This window comes from Cyprinus carpio, chromosome B18 (genome assembly GCF_018340385.1).
Source record: "Cyprinus carpio isolate SPL01 chromosome B18, ASM1834038v1, whole genome shotgun sequence".
In the NCBI taxonomy this organism is placed as follows: domain Eukaryota; kingdom Metazoa; phylum Chordata; class Actinopteri; order Cypriniformes; family Cyprinidae; genus Cyprinus; species Cyprinus carpio.
The window spans coordinates 23,850,546-23,868,161 of NC_056614.1; the positions used below are offsets into that span (position 1 = coordinate 23,850,546).

The 17,616-nt window shown below is 35.0% G+C and overlaps 3 protein-coding genes and 1 long non-coding RNA gene across 4 annotated transcripts; 1 reads left to right on the forward strand and 3 right to left on the reverse strand.

Annotated features, from left to right (window-relative positions):
* Positions 1–1,828: 1,828 nt before the first annotated feature.
* LOC109109463 lies at positions 1,829–7,283 on the reverse strand. The gene is made up of 13 exons (XM_042744503.1): positions 7,157–7,283; positions 6,318–6,523; positions 6,103–6,240; positions 5,811–5,949; positions 4,584–5,064; positions 4,360–4,501; positions 4,130–4,273; positions 3,987–4,045; positions 3,727–3,902; positions 2,979–3,379; positions 2,807–2,903; positions 2,482–2,674; positions 1,829–2,218 (listed from the first exon to the last, which is right to left on the reverse strand). Exons 1-13 carry the CDS (start codon positions 7,277–7,279, stop codon positions 2,076–2,078), a joined length of 2,442 nt encoding a protein of 813 aa, XP_042600437.1. The 5' UTR covers positions 7,280–7,283; the 3' UTR covers positions 1,829–2,075.
* Positions 7,209–11,626, forward strand: LOC122140469. The gene is made up of 3 exons (XR_006157148.1): positions 7,209–7,347; positions 11,286–11,383; positions 11,485–11,626. It is a non-coding gene; the product is annotated as an uncharacterized LOC122140469 (long non-coding RNA).
* LOC109108936 (CUB and zona pellucida-like domain-containing protein 1) lies at positions 10,987–14,842 on the reverse strand. The gene is made up of 9 exons (XM_042744504.1): positions 14,558–14,842; positions 14,333–14,474; positions 13,808–13,951; positions 13,665–13,720; positions 13,300–13,478; positions 12,815–13,215; positions 12,594–12,690; positions 11,466–11,649; positions 10,987–11,376 (listed from the first exon to the last, which is right to left on the reverse strand). Exons 1-9 carry the CDS (start codon positions 14,694–14,696, stop codon positions 11,228–11,230), a joined length of 1,491 nt encoding a protein of 496 aa, XP_042600438.1. The 5' UTR covers positions 14,697–14,842; the 3' UTR covers positions 10,987–11,227.
* Positions 14,843–14,858: 16 nt separating this feature from the next.
* On the reverse strand, positions 14,859–16,749 carry LOC109109462 (cell wall protein DAN4-like). The gene is made up of 4 exons (XM_042743622.1): positions 16,560–16,749; positions 16,331–16,471; positions 16,072–16,210; positions 14,859–15,743 (listed from the first exon to the last, which is right to left on the reverse strand). The coding sequence occupies exons 1-4, from the start codon at positions 16,589–16,591 to the stop codon at positions 14,859–14,861; spliced, it is 1,197 nt and encodes a 398-aa protein (XP_042599556.1). The 5' UTR covers positions 16,592–16,749.
* Between the last annotated feature and the right edge of the window lie 867 nt (positions 16,750–17,616).

Here is a 17,616-nt window from a genome sequence, read left to right on the forward strand (position 1 = left end):
ATTTAAGAATTTTTAGACATTTGCACTGGAAAACAAGACAAACATATTGAGAAAGAATATCATGTTTGTGCAGTGTGATCAAATCAGGCAAATTAAAAGTTATTTCCATGTTCTAGTTAAGCTATTTATATATATATATATATATATATATATATATATATATATATATGTATATAAATATATATATATATATACATATATATATATATATATATATATATATATATATATATTTATATATATATATATATATAAGAAGTAGTACTTAAGATCGGATGTAGGTTACATTTTCAAATTTGAAATTCAAAAATGAATTCATTGTGTTCTTCTTAGGCACAGAGACCATATTGACTTCTATGTATTATTTAACTTTTCTTTAATTGGTCTTGAATACTCTTTTGGAAGTCTTGAATTACCTTAATTAAACCTGAAGAAACCCTGTGCTTATATTAGGCAGTTTCAAAAAGCTCTGTATTTTAATTTGATATTCTTTTACATTGTACATTGAGATGTGTATTGGGTTTGAAATGAAGCCAAAATAAGATGAAATGACTTTACATAATCTCAGAATATTTAGTTTACATTTCTGTTCATTTCATTACAAGTAAGTTTCACAAACAGAATGCCAGTAAAAAAATAATGTCTTTTCAGTGTTTGACATTGACTGACAGCTTAATAAATGCTTTCCAAGCCTCTTTCATGAACAATAACAGAATAGAAAGCAATACAATAGCTCCAACAGTGAAAAATTCCACCTTGATGGAAAATAATTAAAATGATTGCCAGTCTGCATCAGAACTTGCTATCAGCCAAGTGTAAGTTTGCTGAGCAGTTCTCGCCTTGATAGTTACTTATTTTATCATACTATCTGTGGATATTGTTAAATAGAGCGCACAGATTCTTCATGTTGATAGTGTTTTGCGCCTGAATGTGAGTGAGTAGAATGCCAGTCACAGTCAGTAGACTGTGCTTTCCACTCATGCATTTAAAAAAAAAGAAAAAAACAAACAAAAATATTTGTCGTTGGTCATTTTTGCTTTCATTTTGAGGACTTGTATGATCAGGTGCGATCGTTTTGTCCTGAAGACATGGTATATAAACATATACTGTAACGATTGTTGATTGACCTATTCCTGACAATGCAGGGTTGTGCTGACAACCTCGAGTTTCCACGTCACGCCATCACCCTAGAAGCTGCTTTGACACATGTTCTGTAGCCTCAGTGTAACATCAGCTCTTCAACCTGATGAAGATCTGCCCCATAACTAATTACAGCTTACTTTGTGAGTGTGTGAACTGGAACATTTGTTATACTTAAAACCTGTCCATAAAATGAGAGTTATGATTTTTTTTTGGTCACATGTTGATAAACTCGGAGTTTAAGCTTCAACTCAGAGTTGGTTGGACCTCCTTAATGAAACAGGCCCCAGGTGAGATTCAATGGATCAGTCATCAGTCTCATAAATATTTTCATTAAATTTATTTTAAATATATTTTACATTTGTTTTATTTTATTATATTTTGACTCCAGAATTATCAGTACAACACAAGACTGCCATTTCTGTCAGCATAACACTTTAAAATACAACCACTTTCTATAAAAATCATGCTATATGTTGAATATTTTCATGGTTATTTTATTTATTTAGCCAATTTGGCATTGATTTTAATTCATTCAATTTGTGTGAAAGCATTTGTTATGAGCTTATTTCTTATGCCTTTGGTTAATATGAAAACAGACTAAAACAACAATATAGGAGCTATGTTCATTTAATTATCTTTGTGGATATGCATTATCTAAACTCTTTTAAAAACAACCGGACACTCATTTTCTTTTCTTCATATATTTTATTGTCAACAGCAATCTAAAAAGTGCAAAATAACAAAGATACACACTAATAGACCGAAACAGTGTATATTATGAAAAATAACCCTAACAGGCATTTATGAATTATAATACAATAAAGGAAAAAAAGAAGAAGAAAAAAAAATAGATCAACTAAATCTTTTGACAGAATCTTCTATGAGAGAGAAAAGAGGACAATTTTTTTTTTTGTAGTCTTTGAGAAGAACCATTAAATTTCATCTGATTTAAGAGCCTGATATTTGACGTCTGATCTCTTGGTTCTGTAGATGAGAACACCACACACCATGCCAACAGCTGCGAGGACACATCCGGCAATGAAAACCAGATTCAAGTTCAAGACTGTGGAGGACACTGTGGAAAAAACACAAATATATGTCAGTCAGTACATCATATATAGTGTATATATTAAAATATATATATTTTAAATATATAATATATCATACAACTTATTTATTTGAAATCTGTATTTTTATTTTATTTCAAATGAAAAGACTTAAGAAATACAACACAAGACGTTTCATCCCAACACTACATTTAATGCCCCTTTAAAATAGTATCACATTCTATAAATAATCATTCTTATCTAATATGTTGTCTTGTTTCTGAGGTTTTACCTTCATGCTCCTCTATGCTCCTCTTCAGCCGCAGGGGCCCCTGGGAGACTAAGTGACTGCCGGTCTGGATGGGAGCCTCTCTTCTGTGATGGTGGTGTGCTGGTGGAGCGACTGTGCTGTTGATGCAGCCCTGAGAGCAGCGGGTGTAGGGATTGTTGGCCTCGCACAGAATCACTGAACAGCTGAGGAACACCTAGGGAGAAAGAGTGAGATAAAGTCATGGCTGTCTGGAATACTCAATTCTGATTGGTCAATGGCAGCATTATGTTTTTGTACAGTATGTTGACTGCTTAACGGATTTCATCATAATCCAATCAGTATTTACCTGCTCATGCATTCCGATGAACTGGAAGGCTTGCAGGCCAAAGCGGACCACTGGCTGGTGGCTTGTGTAGAACTCAACCGTTTCATCCAAGATGCACCTGAAGAACATTATTGATGTAGACATTAATTTGATTGTGCTAATGCGTCTGCAGCTCATGGTTGATTGTTCTTACCCGTTTTGGATGATTGTGTAGGATGTTTGGTAGTTGGGGTCACTGTATGGTGTCGCGACACATGATTCGACAAAAAGCTCGGTGTTGTTGATTGTAGACTGGGATTCAATCTGCATGTAAATCATCTCCCCAAGCTCATACTCCGCCGGATATGCAGTCACGTCTATTTCTGTGTGGTAGTTTGCTGTTTTGAAGAGTCCGAAGCTGTAGGTGAGGGTACCGAAGCCTTTCTCGGTGATGGTGGTTATGTGTCTCCGTGCGGTGAATTCCAGTGAGATGTTGTTTTTCTTCTCGTAACGACAGGAGAACTCAATCTCCACCTCATGCTTTCTGGTAATGATGCTGTTTGGGTCATCGGTTGAGAAAATTTCATTCTTGAAAATGATGAACTCTTCATCCTCCTGTAGAAGGGAATGGAGTATGAAAAACTTTTAAACACCAATGCCGTTCCAAACCTGAATGTCCAAGCTTCTGTTTTCCATACAACAAAAGTGGATGCTACTTATTACCAAAAGCACAAAAAAACAAAACAAAACAAAAAACACAAATTATATTATGGTGCTTTTTTCTGCTTTCATTGTTCAGAAAAGAGAAGTTCTGACTTGTATGTTTAATGGATGATGGAAAACTAAATTGGTATGGAAGGACATGAGGATGAGTAACTGATGACAAATATTAATGATAAATATTAAATATTAAAGTTTTGTTAATTTCTTTCTTTCTTTTGAACCTATGAGAAGAGTTTTACCTCAATCATGGTACCACAAGCATTGAGGGAGAAGTTTGCCAACACATGAGTGCCGTTTGAGTCCAAAGTGCAGGCAGGATCATTGAGTCGCAGATAGTCCTTGTGGAGCCCGACGGAGTGCAGCTGCTCAATTTCAATGACCATGTTGGTTGCGGTGCAAATCACATTTGCATCCACTGTAAATGGGATCAATCATTAGAACTGATTACCAAAATTATGCAGGCAAAACATAGTTGCCCATGTAAAAGTGAATTACTAACCAGTCTGGCGTCCAACGGTGATAATGACACATCTCATTTCAGACTGATAAACGCTGCTTCTGTAAATCAATAATAAACAGTCATATTTATGAAATGTATGGAATTCAGTTTTGCTAGATTTTAAATATTAATAGTTTACCCACCCGCTCATGCTCTCAGCAATGAAACACACGGGGAAATGATCTCCGAGGTCGTTGCTCGTTGGTGTCCATCTGATTGCGTACTCTCCAGTGCTCAAAGCATGCTTAGTTATGTTCAAAGGACCGCTGATAATGACATCAGTAACCCTGAGAATGAAAAATAAACACGTGTTATACACCCGTCTAATAACTGCAATAACTTGATGCATTGATTGCATTCACATGTGCATTACGTTGTATAAGCTGCTGCAGCCTTAACCCGGATTTCCACTTCACGGCGTGGCGTAGCTTGGATTTCATCTCCATTGCGTGGAGTCGGTGACACAAAGTGAGGTATGTAATGTCCCTCGGTGCATGAAGGAGCAGCTGAATCAACTGCAGTGATTCAAATGAGAAAGACACACATTACTCTACTAATACTACTAATATGTTTAGGTGATCATTGAGAAAGCCTTACCGAGAAGACTGAATTGCAGAGGGAGCTTGCTGAAAGGTTCGTAAGACCGCTGATGTGAAGTCATGGAAGTGGTGTACTCTTGAGGTGGTTCTGTTGTTGTAGTTGTGGTTGTGGTCTGCAGCCACCACCACCATTGGGCCGTTACAGGTGGAGCAGCGGTTGTGTATTGCTGTTGCCACCACCACCATGGAGTAGTTGCAGGTGCAGCGGTGGTCGACTGTTGGTTTTGCCACCACAACCACCATTGTGAAGGAGTAGTTTGTTGCCACCATGGTACAGTTGTGTAACTTTGGTAATACCAGGGGTACGGAGTCACATTAATTGACCTTCGGTGTCTTCCACCACTCAGAGCGCATCTGTAAGAGCTGGAGCCATCAGTATAAGCCAGAGTGGTGTGTTTCTTGGGGAAATCCTCCACAATCAGCTCAAATCCGTAGACGCCTGTTGTGTAGGCATAACTGTAGTCCAGTGTGCAGGCACGCTAATGAAGAATTGAGATGTTCAAATTAGTCTATGTTCATTGCGTTTTATTTCAAAATGGTTCTGGAAGCTTTTATAAGGTAATTGATAGAGGCTGCCAGAATATAGGTTACTAACTGTGTGGAGATAAAATGAAATTATTAAAATAATCACATTTTGTATAACGTAATCATTTTATTTCACAAATGCAACATCGCGAATACAATGATCGCTGTTTTAATGCCGTATTTGTGTTACTTTACTGCTGAGCGAGTGGAGGTAAATAACCACACTTGCTCTCTCTCCTTTGTGTCTTGTCCGATGCATTCTAGTGAATTAGTTCGTTTTAAACGGTTCTCCTTCTTTCATTTGTAGCTTTAGAAAGTTTGATTCATTTCAGTGAATCGTTTCATCCTAAATAGTGGAAAATAATTATAATAAATTGTTTCGTTCTAAATGAACAGCTTTTAAAAAGATTCAGCGTTTTCCTAACACATTTCCATTCATAATAAATAAGCATTTTTTGTTTTTATGTTCTTCTCTATCGGTATAATCCCGTAGCCTAAAAGGGTGTAGTCCTATTCTAGTTTTTATTTAATTTAATTTTGTTTTATTTGTTTTATTTAGTATAAATGTATTTTTTCAAGTTTAAAGTTTCATTCCCATTTGGATTGTCTTTCAAGAACACACTAATAGAATATAACCTTATTCCCACTGGTTCATAGCTGTTTATATCACATTATTCTGGCAATATTTTGTGTTTCTTACTTGATCTAGGTGGAAACCACTAGGCTGGTCACATGTGGCACATTCAGCACCCTGCTGAGCTCCATATCTACATCTGACCTGGTCACCATCTGGGTCATAGGCTATCAGATGATATTTACGAGGACAGTTTTGGGGTACACTAATGGAAAAAAAAACATAAATGAATAAATAAATAAATAAATAAATATAAATCATATTTTCATCACATTTTCTAATTTAAGTTTTAACATGCATTCTCATTAGTGATTCATTTTGTTCATAGGAAACTATGTTGAATAAATATAAGAGTAACCGTAGAAGTTGTAAAGTAGTGGTGACAGGTGAGCGGTTAGGTTGATTGGTATCAGCTCTTATGCCTAGATCTACATGTGCCTGGAAGAACCATGAACCAACACCGTTGACTGTGGGCACCCAGCAGCATGAAGAGTCCCTGCGGTACAATGGTGCATTTTAGATAATGTTGAATGGACATTTCAATATTCATTTAAAACAAATTCAGTTACTCACTGCAGGTCAAAGGGTGTGTTTCCATGGATGTTTCTTGTAACAACATTTTCTGATTGGCACCAACTGTTGGTGTAACCACTTCTGCCATTAGAGCTGCTATCGATTTCACCTTCTACACTGGTGGATTCATAGCCACAATCTCCAGAGGCGCAGTACCACCAACTAGGCATACACCAGTCATAGGTTCGCTTGAATCGAAACTCAACCTGTTGATAGAACACTGGTAGAGTCAGAATACTTGTGGGTAGAATTAATTTTAATTTCTCTTTTCCATTTTGATGTTATAGATCAATCATTAAAAATGCAAATCAGTGACAACAAACACAGCATTATGTCGTAAAAAAAAAATCATAATATAATTTACTAATTAAACTAAAAAAAGTAAAAGTAATCCCAGATATCTCTGTTTATCCAATTAATGTCAAAGTTCAGAGAGAAATACACTTCATCAATAAAAATGGTTACTTTATTTCAATCTATTCTTAATTGTGTTACTTCATCTGATTTATTTGCATTGTTGCTTCATCCCATTTCTGACATTGATATATTAATACATTGCAGTGCAACATTAGAGTTATTATATATTGTATTTCACATATATGTGCAGAGGACCAAATCAAGTAGAATTCATTTTCATAAATATTATCTTACCTGATTGTCTTGAAATAACCAATGTCTAATATTATTTTAAAATTTATTATTTCTTATTTTATTCTGTATGCATACGTGCAAATAATTAAAAACTATTGGAAATTAAGTTAATCATTTTACATTTTTTATGTATTTATGATAAATAAAGGGCAGTGTTGCCAAATGCGAAATAAGAAATAAACTCTCACCCTCATGCTCCCATCTGCATTGGTTCCTTTAGGGCTGAAGGTCACTGAGCCTCCATAGTGGTGTCCTGCTGAAGCAATGGACACCAGAAGCAGAAGATTCAACACCACAGCCGAGGACATCATGGTACCTGAGCCCCTGAGCTCACTTCACCTGTGAGACGAACCTGAGGAGCTGCTTTTATACATCTCAGGTGAGCAGGAATTCAGGGAAGGGTTCAAAAGCATTCTCGTGCAATGCACTGAATCACACACAGACACAAAAAAATTTGAGGGTAGTTACTTGCTGCTTCTAAGAAGTCACATGATTCAAATCTGAAACTAGCCATTGATCGGAACTTACTTAACAAATCACACAGCTCTTCATTCACATGTAAATTATTACATTGTGATGAGTGTCCATTAGGGGCAAGATGCTCTGGGAAAATTACATTTTTTATTGCACAGCTCCAATGCCAAATACTGTATAATTTTCCATGAGTTAAAAAATAAAATCTCATGGCCAAAAAATGGATAACGCTCAATTATCAAGTACCATTTGAGTAGCCTAATGAATATTTTCAGCTCTGTTATCTTTTTTTCCTCCCTGGATGATAGCACTCCTACAATAATGACCTGACATAAGATATAAATCTATTTAAACAATAGCTGTTTGCTTTCTCAAATGTCAACCGACATACCCACAGTGCAGTGAAAGATCAAATCTCAAACATACAACGATCTGAAATGGATTTCTCAGGACTTCAGACATTGACGGGTGTTTGCTGATGCATTTATAAGAATAGCTCGAATCGAAAATCCACCTGTTGATAGAACACTGGTAGAGTCAGAATACTTGTGGGTAGAATTTATTTTCATTTCTCTTTTTACATTTTGGTGTTATTAAAAATGCAAACCAGTGACAACAAACAGCATTATATCTTTAAAAAATCATTATAATATATAATTCACAATATAATATAATTTACTAATTAAACTGTTCAAATTGTTTTAATTCATTTTAAGAGTAATAGTTATCTGTTTAGTCAATTAATGTCAAAGTTCAGAGAGAAATACTCATCATCAATAAAAATTTTAATCTATTTTTATACTAATTCAAATATGACATGTTACTTTCTCCATCTGATTTATTTCCATAATTGCTTCTCCCCATTTTTGACATTGATATATTAATACATTGCAGTGCAGCATTAGAGTTATTTTATTATATTTTATTTTACATATATATGCAGAGGACCAAATCAAGTGTATATAACCTGGAATCTGGAATCTGAAAAAACCTGTAATCTGAGCATTCCAAGCTGGTCAAAGAGTCTTTCACTATCGATTACTCAGACTTTGATAGTACTTGATAAGTACTATAGGTTCAAGGGAACATGAAAAAAAGGAAAAAAAAAAGTGTTTTTGAGGAAGAACTGAATGTGCCCAGGTTATTCCTTCTTCACATAATTTGCTTGATAGTTATTCATAAGTGGAATTCAGTTAGAACAAAAAATTATAATATTCTAGCGCAAAAACTATAATATATATAAATATATAATATCTATAATATGCTTGTTTTACATACATAGACTGGAAGTGTGTTTGTGCGGAAAAGAATGATGATAATTTAATAAAAAAGGCTTGCTGCAGGGCGATTATTAGTGAATAGCACCTAGTTAAACTAGATTTCTGATGGTGTGTGATTAATCCTGAAAAACTGCAACTATTGTAATCACATAAACTAAATAACCATGAGCAGAACAGTTTAATTTTGCTTTATTTGCAATCATTTCTACTTTATTTGACTTAGGTTATGAATCTATTTTTTATGCTTTATTTTGACACTAATCACCTTTTTTCCTTACATCATAATTTATACTTTAAATATTCTTTTGTTAATTATTAATTCCTGTTCATTCATTCTATATTAATTTGCACAACTCTAAATGTTTACAACTGTATACAGAAATCAATATTAACCAACAATATACAGTATGTTACGTAAATGAACTTAAAAACTATAATAAATTACAATAAAAAGAAAAATGTTAAAATAGTCCAATTATAATAAAATTATTTTATCCATATTTGCCTGTATACTTTTTAATATTTTTCTTAACTCATCCACTATCTTTTTTTCAATGACTTTTAACTAAATTAATTAAATGTATATTAATAAATACATGCTAGTTACAAGTCAAATTTACATAAAATAATTTTGTATTATTTTGTATTGTAAACAAATCAAACTTTATTGTAAAGTTGGTCAGGATAGGCATGTAGTAAGCGCATGATGTGGAAAACAAAACAGAAATGGTCTTTAATAAATCCAACTGGAACAGCCAGAGGATAACATGAACAATAGTAAAGCATAACCACGTAAAATAACAATGGAAAGATAGAAATCAGGCTTAAATACAACTACGGTAAATGAAAAACAGGTGAACTAAATTAGTGACTTACGGGCAAACACTAGGTCAACATACAATGACAGGAAACAGGAACAGAACAGAATGTGACAAATACCAATGCATACAAGTTGGGCTCAGCTGCTTGATTTGTTTTGTCTTAAAATGAAAACAAAGCATTTTTGTTTCTCATGCAGGCCGGAGAAATGTATTGATAACCACAGTCATTCAACAGGTTGTCTGATACCTGCTACGTGTCACATTTCTGTGGCTCAACTGAATGCTGTTGATGTTTTGCACAAGGGTGTGCTATCTAGTAACTCTTTTAGCTTCTCTTTCAATTCTGTTCTCTTTCAATCATCACATATGCTTTATTTTGAAAACATGTTTCAATGTGAAACAGTGGCTTGCATTAAAAAAAAATCACTGATACTGGACACACTTAGATTTATCAAGTAACCAAATCTTTTAGTGGTTGTTTCATTTGACTAACCATTTTTTCTTATTGTGTGTTTTTATTTAAAAGGCAGATCAGATTATAAGCTTTGTTCACACTTATATATGGTAGACAAAGTCATGATCCCAGTGTTTAACAACCAAAGGCCCCTCAATAGTCAAACAAATGTGGTTATTTTGGCATGTTTGGACAGTACATTTGTTTGGTGTCATCTCTTTTACCTTTCATTTGCACTATTATTTGAATTAATTATTGGTGATTTATTGCAAGTATGATTATGTGAAACTAGATCTTGTCTCGGTGCTTGCCTATATTTTTACACAGTAGCTGGGTAATATAGTCAAGTAATATCTGATCATTTACAAACTGTTGGGTTAAATTTTTTTAGATACTTTTTTAACCCAAAAATAATTTAAAAAAAAATTTATAAAACCGAAAATGGCTTAATCCATATTTGACCCAAAGTTGGGTTGAAACAGTCCAGCATTTGCTCTGAAATAGCTTTAAAAGATGAATCAGAATAACATAATTTGAACAAAACAATATTTGTAGCCATGATGAATCAAAATGTTTAATGCAGAAAGTAAATTAACACTCTAGTTTATAAGAAACGAGGCATGCTTCCAGTTTCTTTTATTTTCATGAAGAATAATACCAACATAACACATAGAAATAAAAAGTGCCAACATATAAAATTGCAAAAAACATCTTAATATATGAAAAAAACAACCTCATAGAGACTTTTGTGCAGTTTTTAGTAATTACACTGATTGAATTGGTTGTAAATTGATGACTGATTTCTGCTACTATATAAACGGTAGTTTAATCTGACATAGTAACACTTTAGTTTTGGGACTAATTATAACGATACACTAGTTGCTTATTAACATGCATATTACTAGCATATTATCTGCTTTTTATTACTTATAAAAAACAAAATAATAACGTATTACTCATAACAACATTATATTATCCACAAAAACTACCTACCTACCTAAACTTAACAACTACTTACTAACTATTCATAAGTGGCAAATTAGGAGTATATTGAGGCTAAATTCATAGATAATGGTTAGTTAATAGTGAGAATTAGGCACCAAACTAAAGTTTGACCGCTGATATATTCCCAATCTGTTTTAAACTCCCAATTGAGTACAAAAGAAAGAAAAACACACTTTGAAAATAGAGCATTATGCTTTGAAAAATAAAAAAACAGAGCTGACATGACTAAAAGTCGTGTGATGACAAGGGTTGGTATCTGATCCTTTGTCCTCTGGCTCTGTAGACAATCACTCCACACACCATGGCTACTGTTGCCACAAGACAAACAGCGACGACAACAAGGTTTAGATTCAGACCCGGGCTTACGGTGACCTCTGAAATGTGAGTAAAGGTTGAAACGGTTAACACCATTTGTGTAGTGTACAATCATCTGTACATAAGGTGAATGAACGATTTGGCTTACGAGATGCGCTCCTCTTCAGCCGCAGGGGCCCCTGGGAGATGACGTGACTGCCGGTCTGGATGGGAGCCTCTCTTCTGTGATGGTGGTGGGCCGGTGGAGCGACTGTGCTGTTGATGCAGCCCTGAGAGCAGCGGGTGTAGGGATTGTTGGCCTCGCATATGATGATTGAGCAGCTGATGAACACCTACAGAGGGAAGAGAGGAAGACGAAAAGATAAGAGACAGTGACAGAAGGCAGGGTTAAACAGAAATATTTCTATTTTATTTTACTTGTAGATGCGCTGTATATGAAGTCTATATCAGAGTATATAAGAGGAAACCTCGCTTTCGGAAACATGCTTATGGGGATAGTCCCCATTGACTTCCATAATGTTGTTTTTTTTTCCCATACTATGGAAGTCAGTGGGGACTAGCAACTGAAATGACCCATAATGCAACTGCATGACAGCACAAAGTCACTGCGTGTTAAACAATGTTGCTAGACCATTTGCTGTCAGAATGAATGATGAAATTAAAACAATATGACAAGCACAAGCTAGGGGGTGACCAAAGAATTGGTGTAAAATGTTCCATTCACATATAAAAATAAAATTAAATGTGTCATCTATTTAACATTTCTTTTCTTACTAATGCATCGCCCTCACATTTGTATGGAACATATTGTTCCGTATTAATTAATTAATCAATCAACCAAAAATGTGGGGTTAGTAATTATTTGCTTAAATTTTTATTTGGTAAATACACTCTATATTCACTTTATATTTTGACTGTTCATCAAAACTGTTTTCAATATTGATAATAATCAGAAATGTTTTTTGAGCAGCAAATCAGCATATCAGAATGATTTCTGAAGGATCATGTGACAATGAAGACTGGAGTAATGATGCTGAGAATTCAGCTCAACATCAAAGGAATAAATGACATTTTAGAATATATTCAAAAAGAAAACACATATTTTGAATTGTAATAATGTTTCACAGTATTTTTGTTTTTAGTGTATTTTTGATCAAGTAAATTCAGCCTTCCTGAGCATTAATAAGAGGCTTCTTTCAAAAACCTTACTGATCCCTATTTTAGTTTGTGTGTGTGTGTGTGTGTGTGTGTGAGAGAGAGTGTGTGCCACTCTAACCTGGTCATGGAACCCAATGAATTTGAAGGCCTCCATTTCAAACTGGACATATGGTTGGTGACTTGAGAAAAACCCAACCGTTTCATCCACAGTGCATCTGAAATAAAAAAGCCCTTGATTAACTTGTGTGACAAACTGATTAGACAAGTTTATCATGTAACATTGGCATTATTGACATGGGTTAAAAAGTGCAAAGATCAATAATGTTTGTGGAATCTCACCCGTTCTTGATGATAGGATAGGAGACGGGGTAATTGGGATTATCGTAAGGAGTAGCCACACATGACTCGAGGAAGATCTCGGTGTTTAGGACTGGAGTGACGGGCTCAATCTTCATGAAGATCTTGTCGCCCACATCATACTCAAGCGGGTAAGATTCTGGATGTCTGCTGTTCTGGAAATTTGCAGAAGCATAAAACTCAAACTGATAGTTGAATGTGCCAAAACCTTTTTCTGAGATAAAGATTGGTGGTCTGTGAGTATAGAAATCCAGAGTAACGTTGGTCCTTTTCTGGTACTTGCACAGGATTTCAATTTCTAGGTTATCCTTTCTGGTTATAATGTCCCTGGGATCATCAAATGTAATGATTTTATTCTTGAAGATGAGTTCATTATTGTTCTCCTACAAAGAAACATAAGTTTTCAAATACTTTAGCTCTGGAATTCACAAGATCTGATTGTAAATGTTGATGATAAAACTGCTTACCTCAATCTGAGTGCCACAGTCATTTAGAAGTGTGTTGGTGAACAGGTGGGTACTGTTAGTGTAAACCCGACAAGACGGATTTATCAGTCTCAAGTGGTCACCATGGAGGTTTTTGATAGAGGATCTCTTAATTGTCACTGACATTGAGTTTTGAGAGCAGGTTACATTTGCCTCAGGTCCTGAAAATAACATTAATAATCATATTGATGACTTTAAAGATAATAGACATGGACCAAAAGTCACAATATGTTAATTTTTATTTCATATACAACATTTAATTTCACTCATGAATGCCATTATCATTAGCCATTATTATTTGGGTCTGCATTATCATAAAATGGAATTAAATGAATGGATTTACCCACCTTTACCATTCACCTTTGCAACAACGCACCTCATCTCAGAGTGGTAAATATTAGATTGAAATAGAAAGGTTTTTATCAGCAACCATAATGTGATTTTAAAGTGGTAAAAAAATTCAAAAGTACATTCGCTTAGTAAAATATACCCAAATTGTCCTTCTGCGATGAAGCAAAATGGAAAATGTTGGCCATAGTTTTCTGCAGTTGGTGTCCAGTTGATTACATATTCCCCAGTGGTGGTTTTGTATTTTGTGCTGTTCAGAGGTCCACTAATGATGACATCAATGATTCTAGATGACAAAAACCACAACAACAAAACAAAAACATTGAGAAACGTAGGTAGTGCACAACCATGTTCCAAGAATAGGCTACAACAGACTACTGGTGTTGACTTCTATATCTGGGCAAAACCATCAAAGACACCAAAACATCTTTGAAGTCCTGCCCTCTGGTAGGCGCTACAGAGCACTGCACACCAGTTCAATGGCTGAATTTGGAATAACATACTATTCTACTGCTATTACTGTCATAGCTTTATATCTGCCAGAAATAATATAAGTAGTAAGCATGGCAGAAATATGTAGTAGTATGCTAATATGCTATTCAAAATTCAATTTAAAAACAGAGTCTAAGTTTAAAAAAAATGTTTAAATAAAAAAATTTCTTTATACGTTGAAAAAGATGCAGAAGCTTTCACTCTGATCTCAAGCTCTTGATTTACACGAGCGCTCAGTTGTTCTCCGTGATGTGGAGTTGGGTGGAGAAACCTTGGTAGATATTCACCCTCAGTGCAAGATGGTGCTGGACCATCAACTGAAACATATGCACAGTATATATTTAATCAAACATAGTAGAATAATTCTGAAGCTTACTTTACACTAAACTTCCAAACATACCTTGAAGCGAAAACTGAAGAGGTATTTTACTCAGTGCCAAAGTTGTTGTTGTTGTTGTTGCAGTTGTTGTTATTGGAAATGTGGTTGTTGTTTGTGTAGTAGTGGCTATTGTTGTTGTAGGTAGTTCAGATGTGGTCATTGTGGTTGATTCAGCTGTTGTTGGGGGTGTAAGTGTCGTAGTGGTTGGATCAGTTGTTGTAGGTGTCAAAGCGGTTGACTCAATTGTTGTTGTGGTTGGAACAGTTGTTGTTGTGGTCAACTCAGTTGTTGTTGTGGTTGGAACAGTTGTTGATGTGGTTGATCAGTTGGTTGATGTGGTTGACTCAGTTGTTGTGGTTGGATCAGTTGTTGATGTGGTTGACTCAGTTGTTGATGTGGTTGACTCAGTTGTTGATGTGGTTGACTCAGTTGTTGTGGTTGGATCAGTTGTTGATGTGGTTGACTCAGTTGTTGTGGTTGGATCAGTTGTTGATGTGGTTGACTCAGTTGTTGATGTGGTTGACTCAGTTGTTGTGGTTGGATCAGTTGTTGATGTGGTCGACTCAGTTGTTGATGTGGTTGACTCAGTTGTTGATGTGGTTGACTCAGTTGTTGTGGTTGGATCAGTTGTTGATGTGGTTGACTCAGTTGTTGTGGTTGGATCAGTTGTTGATGTGGTTGACTCAGTTGTTGATGTGGTTGACTCAGTTGTTGTGGTTGGATCAGTTGTTGTTGTAGTTGACTCAATTGTTGTTGTGGTTGGATCATTTGTTGTGGTTGGATCAGTTGTTGTTGTAGTTGACTCAATTGTTGTTGTGGTTGGATAATTTGTTGTAGGTGCTATAGTGGTAGACTCAGTTGTTGTTGTGGTCAACTCAGTTGTTGTGGTTGGATCAGTTGTTGTTGACTTAGTTGTTGTTGTGGTTGGATAATTTGTTGTAGGTGTGATAGTGGTAGACTCAGTTGTTGTTGTGGTTGACTCAGCTGTTGATTTGGTCGACTCAGTTGTTGATGTAGGTGTCTTTATGGTTGTTCCATAATAATAAGCAGAACGTCGGTTTCTGATGAAACTGATTGGAAATGTTTCCTTTGAAGGTTGGTTGGTGTAGGACAGAGTAATCTTGCGAACGGGGAAATCCTCCAGCACCAGCTCAAAAGAATAAACTCCACGGAACGATGTGTGTGAATATGACAGAGAACAGTTATGCTACATTTTGAAGAAAAACAAAAAAGTGAAAGCTGTAACTGTAATACTTAAGTAAAATACTTGTGTGTAGTTCATTGGGCAAATATGTACATGTGTAAACCCAGATATAAGACAACAGTTCAAGCTATCAAGAGTTGAAATAGTTGCTCAAAGGTGTTAATATACTTGCAGTGTTTTATCTAAATTATGTTTTTCAAAGGATTTGATAGTTTACTGCATATATGTATGTTTAAATATACATGTAGTTCTTACACTGACCATACTGCCCTCCTCATATCTGAAATAAATTTTATATCCCTTTTTTAGTCATTCTTAATATTTTTTTCACCTCATTCAACGTAAAACCAGCAGGCTGGTTGCAGATTCCGCACTCCTGGTTTTGTCTGAGTCCAAATCTGCATGTGACATGGTCACCATCAGGATCAAAGGCTAAAAGATTGTACCTCCTGGGACAGTTCTGAGGAACTCTGCAACACAAAACAATATGGCAACATTACTGTAGTGTAGAACTGCATGACTTTATCATGTTAAATGCACATCATGAAAAATAGATAAATATACACTATAAGCTTAAACAGCTGATTTACCTGACAAATGGTAAGGTGGTGGATATTGGTGATCGGTTGGGCTCTGAGGTGTCCGATCTCACACCAAGGTCAATGTAAGTGAGAAGACTCCAGTCTCCAGAATCTGTGACTGTGTTGTAGATCCAGCAGCAACCGCTTTTGCTATTGTAACATATAAACATTTAATATCTGCATTTTGTTCAGATCTGCATTGTTAGTGAATGATTCTGTTGTAAATATATTTACTTACAGGAGCTGGAATGGGCTGTTTGTGGAAACCATCTTTGTTATCACGCCCTCAGACTGACACCAGCTGCCGCCATTTGGACTTGAATCTACTTTACCAATCACAGTACTGACATCATTTCCACACTGTCCAGAGCTGCATTGCCAGTAATCATATCCATAACAGGAATGGTAGGTTGTCTTGAAGCGAAGCTCAACCTGAAATATTTTTATTATTTTAAATGCATTCATGCCACCCATTTTTATTTAGAGGTTGACATAAAAACAAGACATCATAGTTAACCCTCATATTTCCTTAGTTTCCGGTTTACACTCAGTGCATTCGGGGTCTATATGACCCCAAAGTTTATAGAGTGATTGTAAAAAAAACGTACATTTTTAATAATAAAAATAATAAATAAAAAATTTGTTTACTTCTCATCTATACAGTAATGCTGTGTTTTTGGAGATTCAAAGTACTTTTGTACCTATTTACCACACAATTCCTCAACTATACCATTAGCTTGCATGTGAAATATAAAAATTTTTTTATGAAAAAAAAACTTAAATGATGATCTAAATTAAATATAAGATGTTTCTGGATATTGATCTAGCTGTTAGGTGTAGAGTTCTGCCATCTGTTGGTTAAAGAAAAACCTAGTTTAAGAAAGAAATGGTTTTGTCCATAGATACTCAGCAGAGGGCGACAGAGATCCATTCATTATACTGGATGTGGCCAACTGCTTATATCATAACTTTTGAGATACATTTTGAGAATTTATTTATGTATAAACATTATAAAAGACATTAAAAATAAATATTCTTTCAAAAAGTAGAATTTTGGTAGTTTTTGGCGCGTTTTGAAATGTCTGTTTTTACAAAATACCACAAAAATTTGATGGAAAAATGCCACATAAGAAACACCTAAAGGACAACACTTAGTCAGATTGTAGTTGCATATTATTTATTTTAATGAACCAAATGTGAAAAAAAATTTAATTTAGAATTTAGAAGAAATTAATTAAATTATTTGGCCGATTTCATTTGACAAATTCCATATAGATGCTCTCTGTGGCAGTCAC

Bases quoted from the DNA above. Each gene is read 5' to 3' on its own strand.
- LOC109109463 (XM_042744503.1), bottom strand. From the start codon at position 7,279: ATGATGTCCTCGGCTGTGGTGTTGAATCTTCTGCTTCTGGTGTCCATT. The intron at 3,903-3,986 runs GTTAGTAATTCA...TCCCATTTACAG, and splicing joins CACCGTTGGACGCCAGACTG to TGGATGCAAATGTGATTTGC. The intron at 2,675-2,806 runs GTAAATACTGAT...CTTTCTCCCTAG, and splicing joins TCATCGGAATGCATGAGCAG to GTGTTCCTCAGCTGTTCAGT.
- LOC109109462 (XM_042743622.1), bottom strand. From the start codon at position 16,591: ATGGTTTCCACAAACAGCCCATTCCAGCTCCT. The intron at 16,211-16,330 runs GTAAATCAGCTG...TTTGTGTTGCAG, and splicing joins ACCACCTTACCATTTGTCAG to AGTTCCTCAGAACTGTCCCA. The intron at 15,744-16,071 runs GTGAAAAAAATA...TTCAAAATGTAG, and splicing joins CTGGTTTTACGTTGAATGAG to CATAACTGTTCTCTGTCATA.
- LOC109108936 (XM_042744504.1), bottom strand. From the start codon at position 14,696: ATGACCACATCTGAACTACCTACAACAACAATAGCCACTACTACACAA. The intron at 13,721-13,807 runs GTATATTTTACT...CTTTCTATTTCA, and splicing joins ATCGCAGAAGGACAATTTGG to ATCTAATATTTACCACTCTG. The intron at 11,377-11,465 runs GTAAGCCAAATC...CTCACATTTCAG, and splicing joins GCTGAAGAGGAGCGCATCTC to AGGTCACCGTAAGCCCGGGT.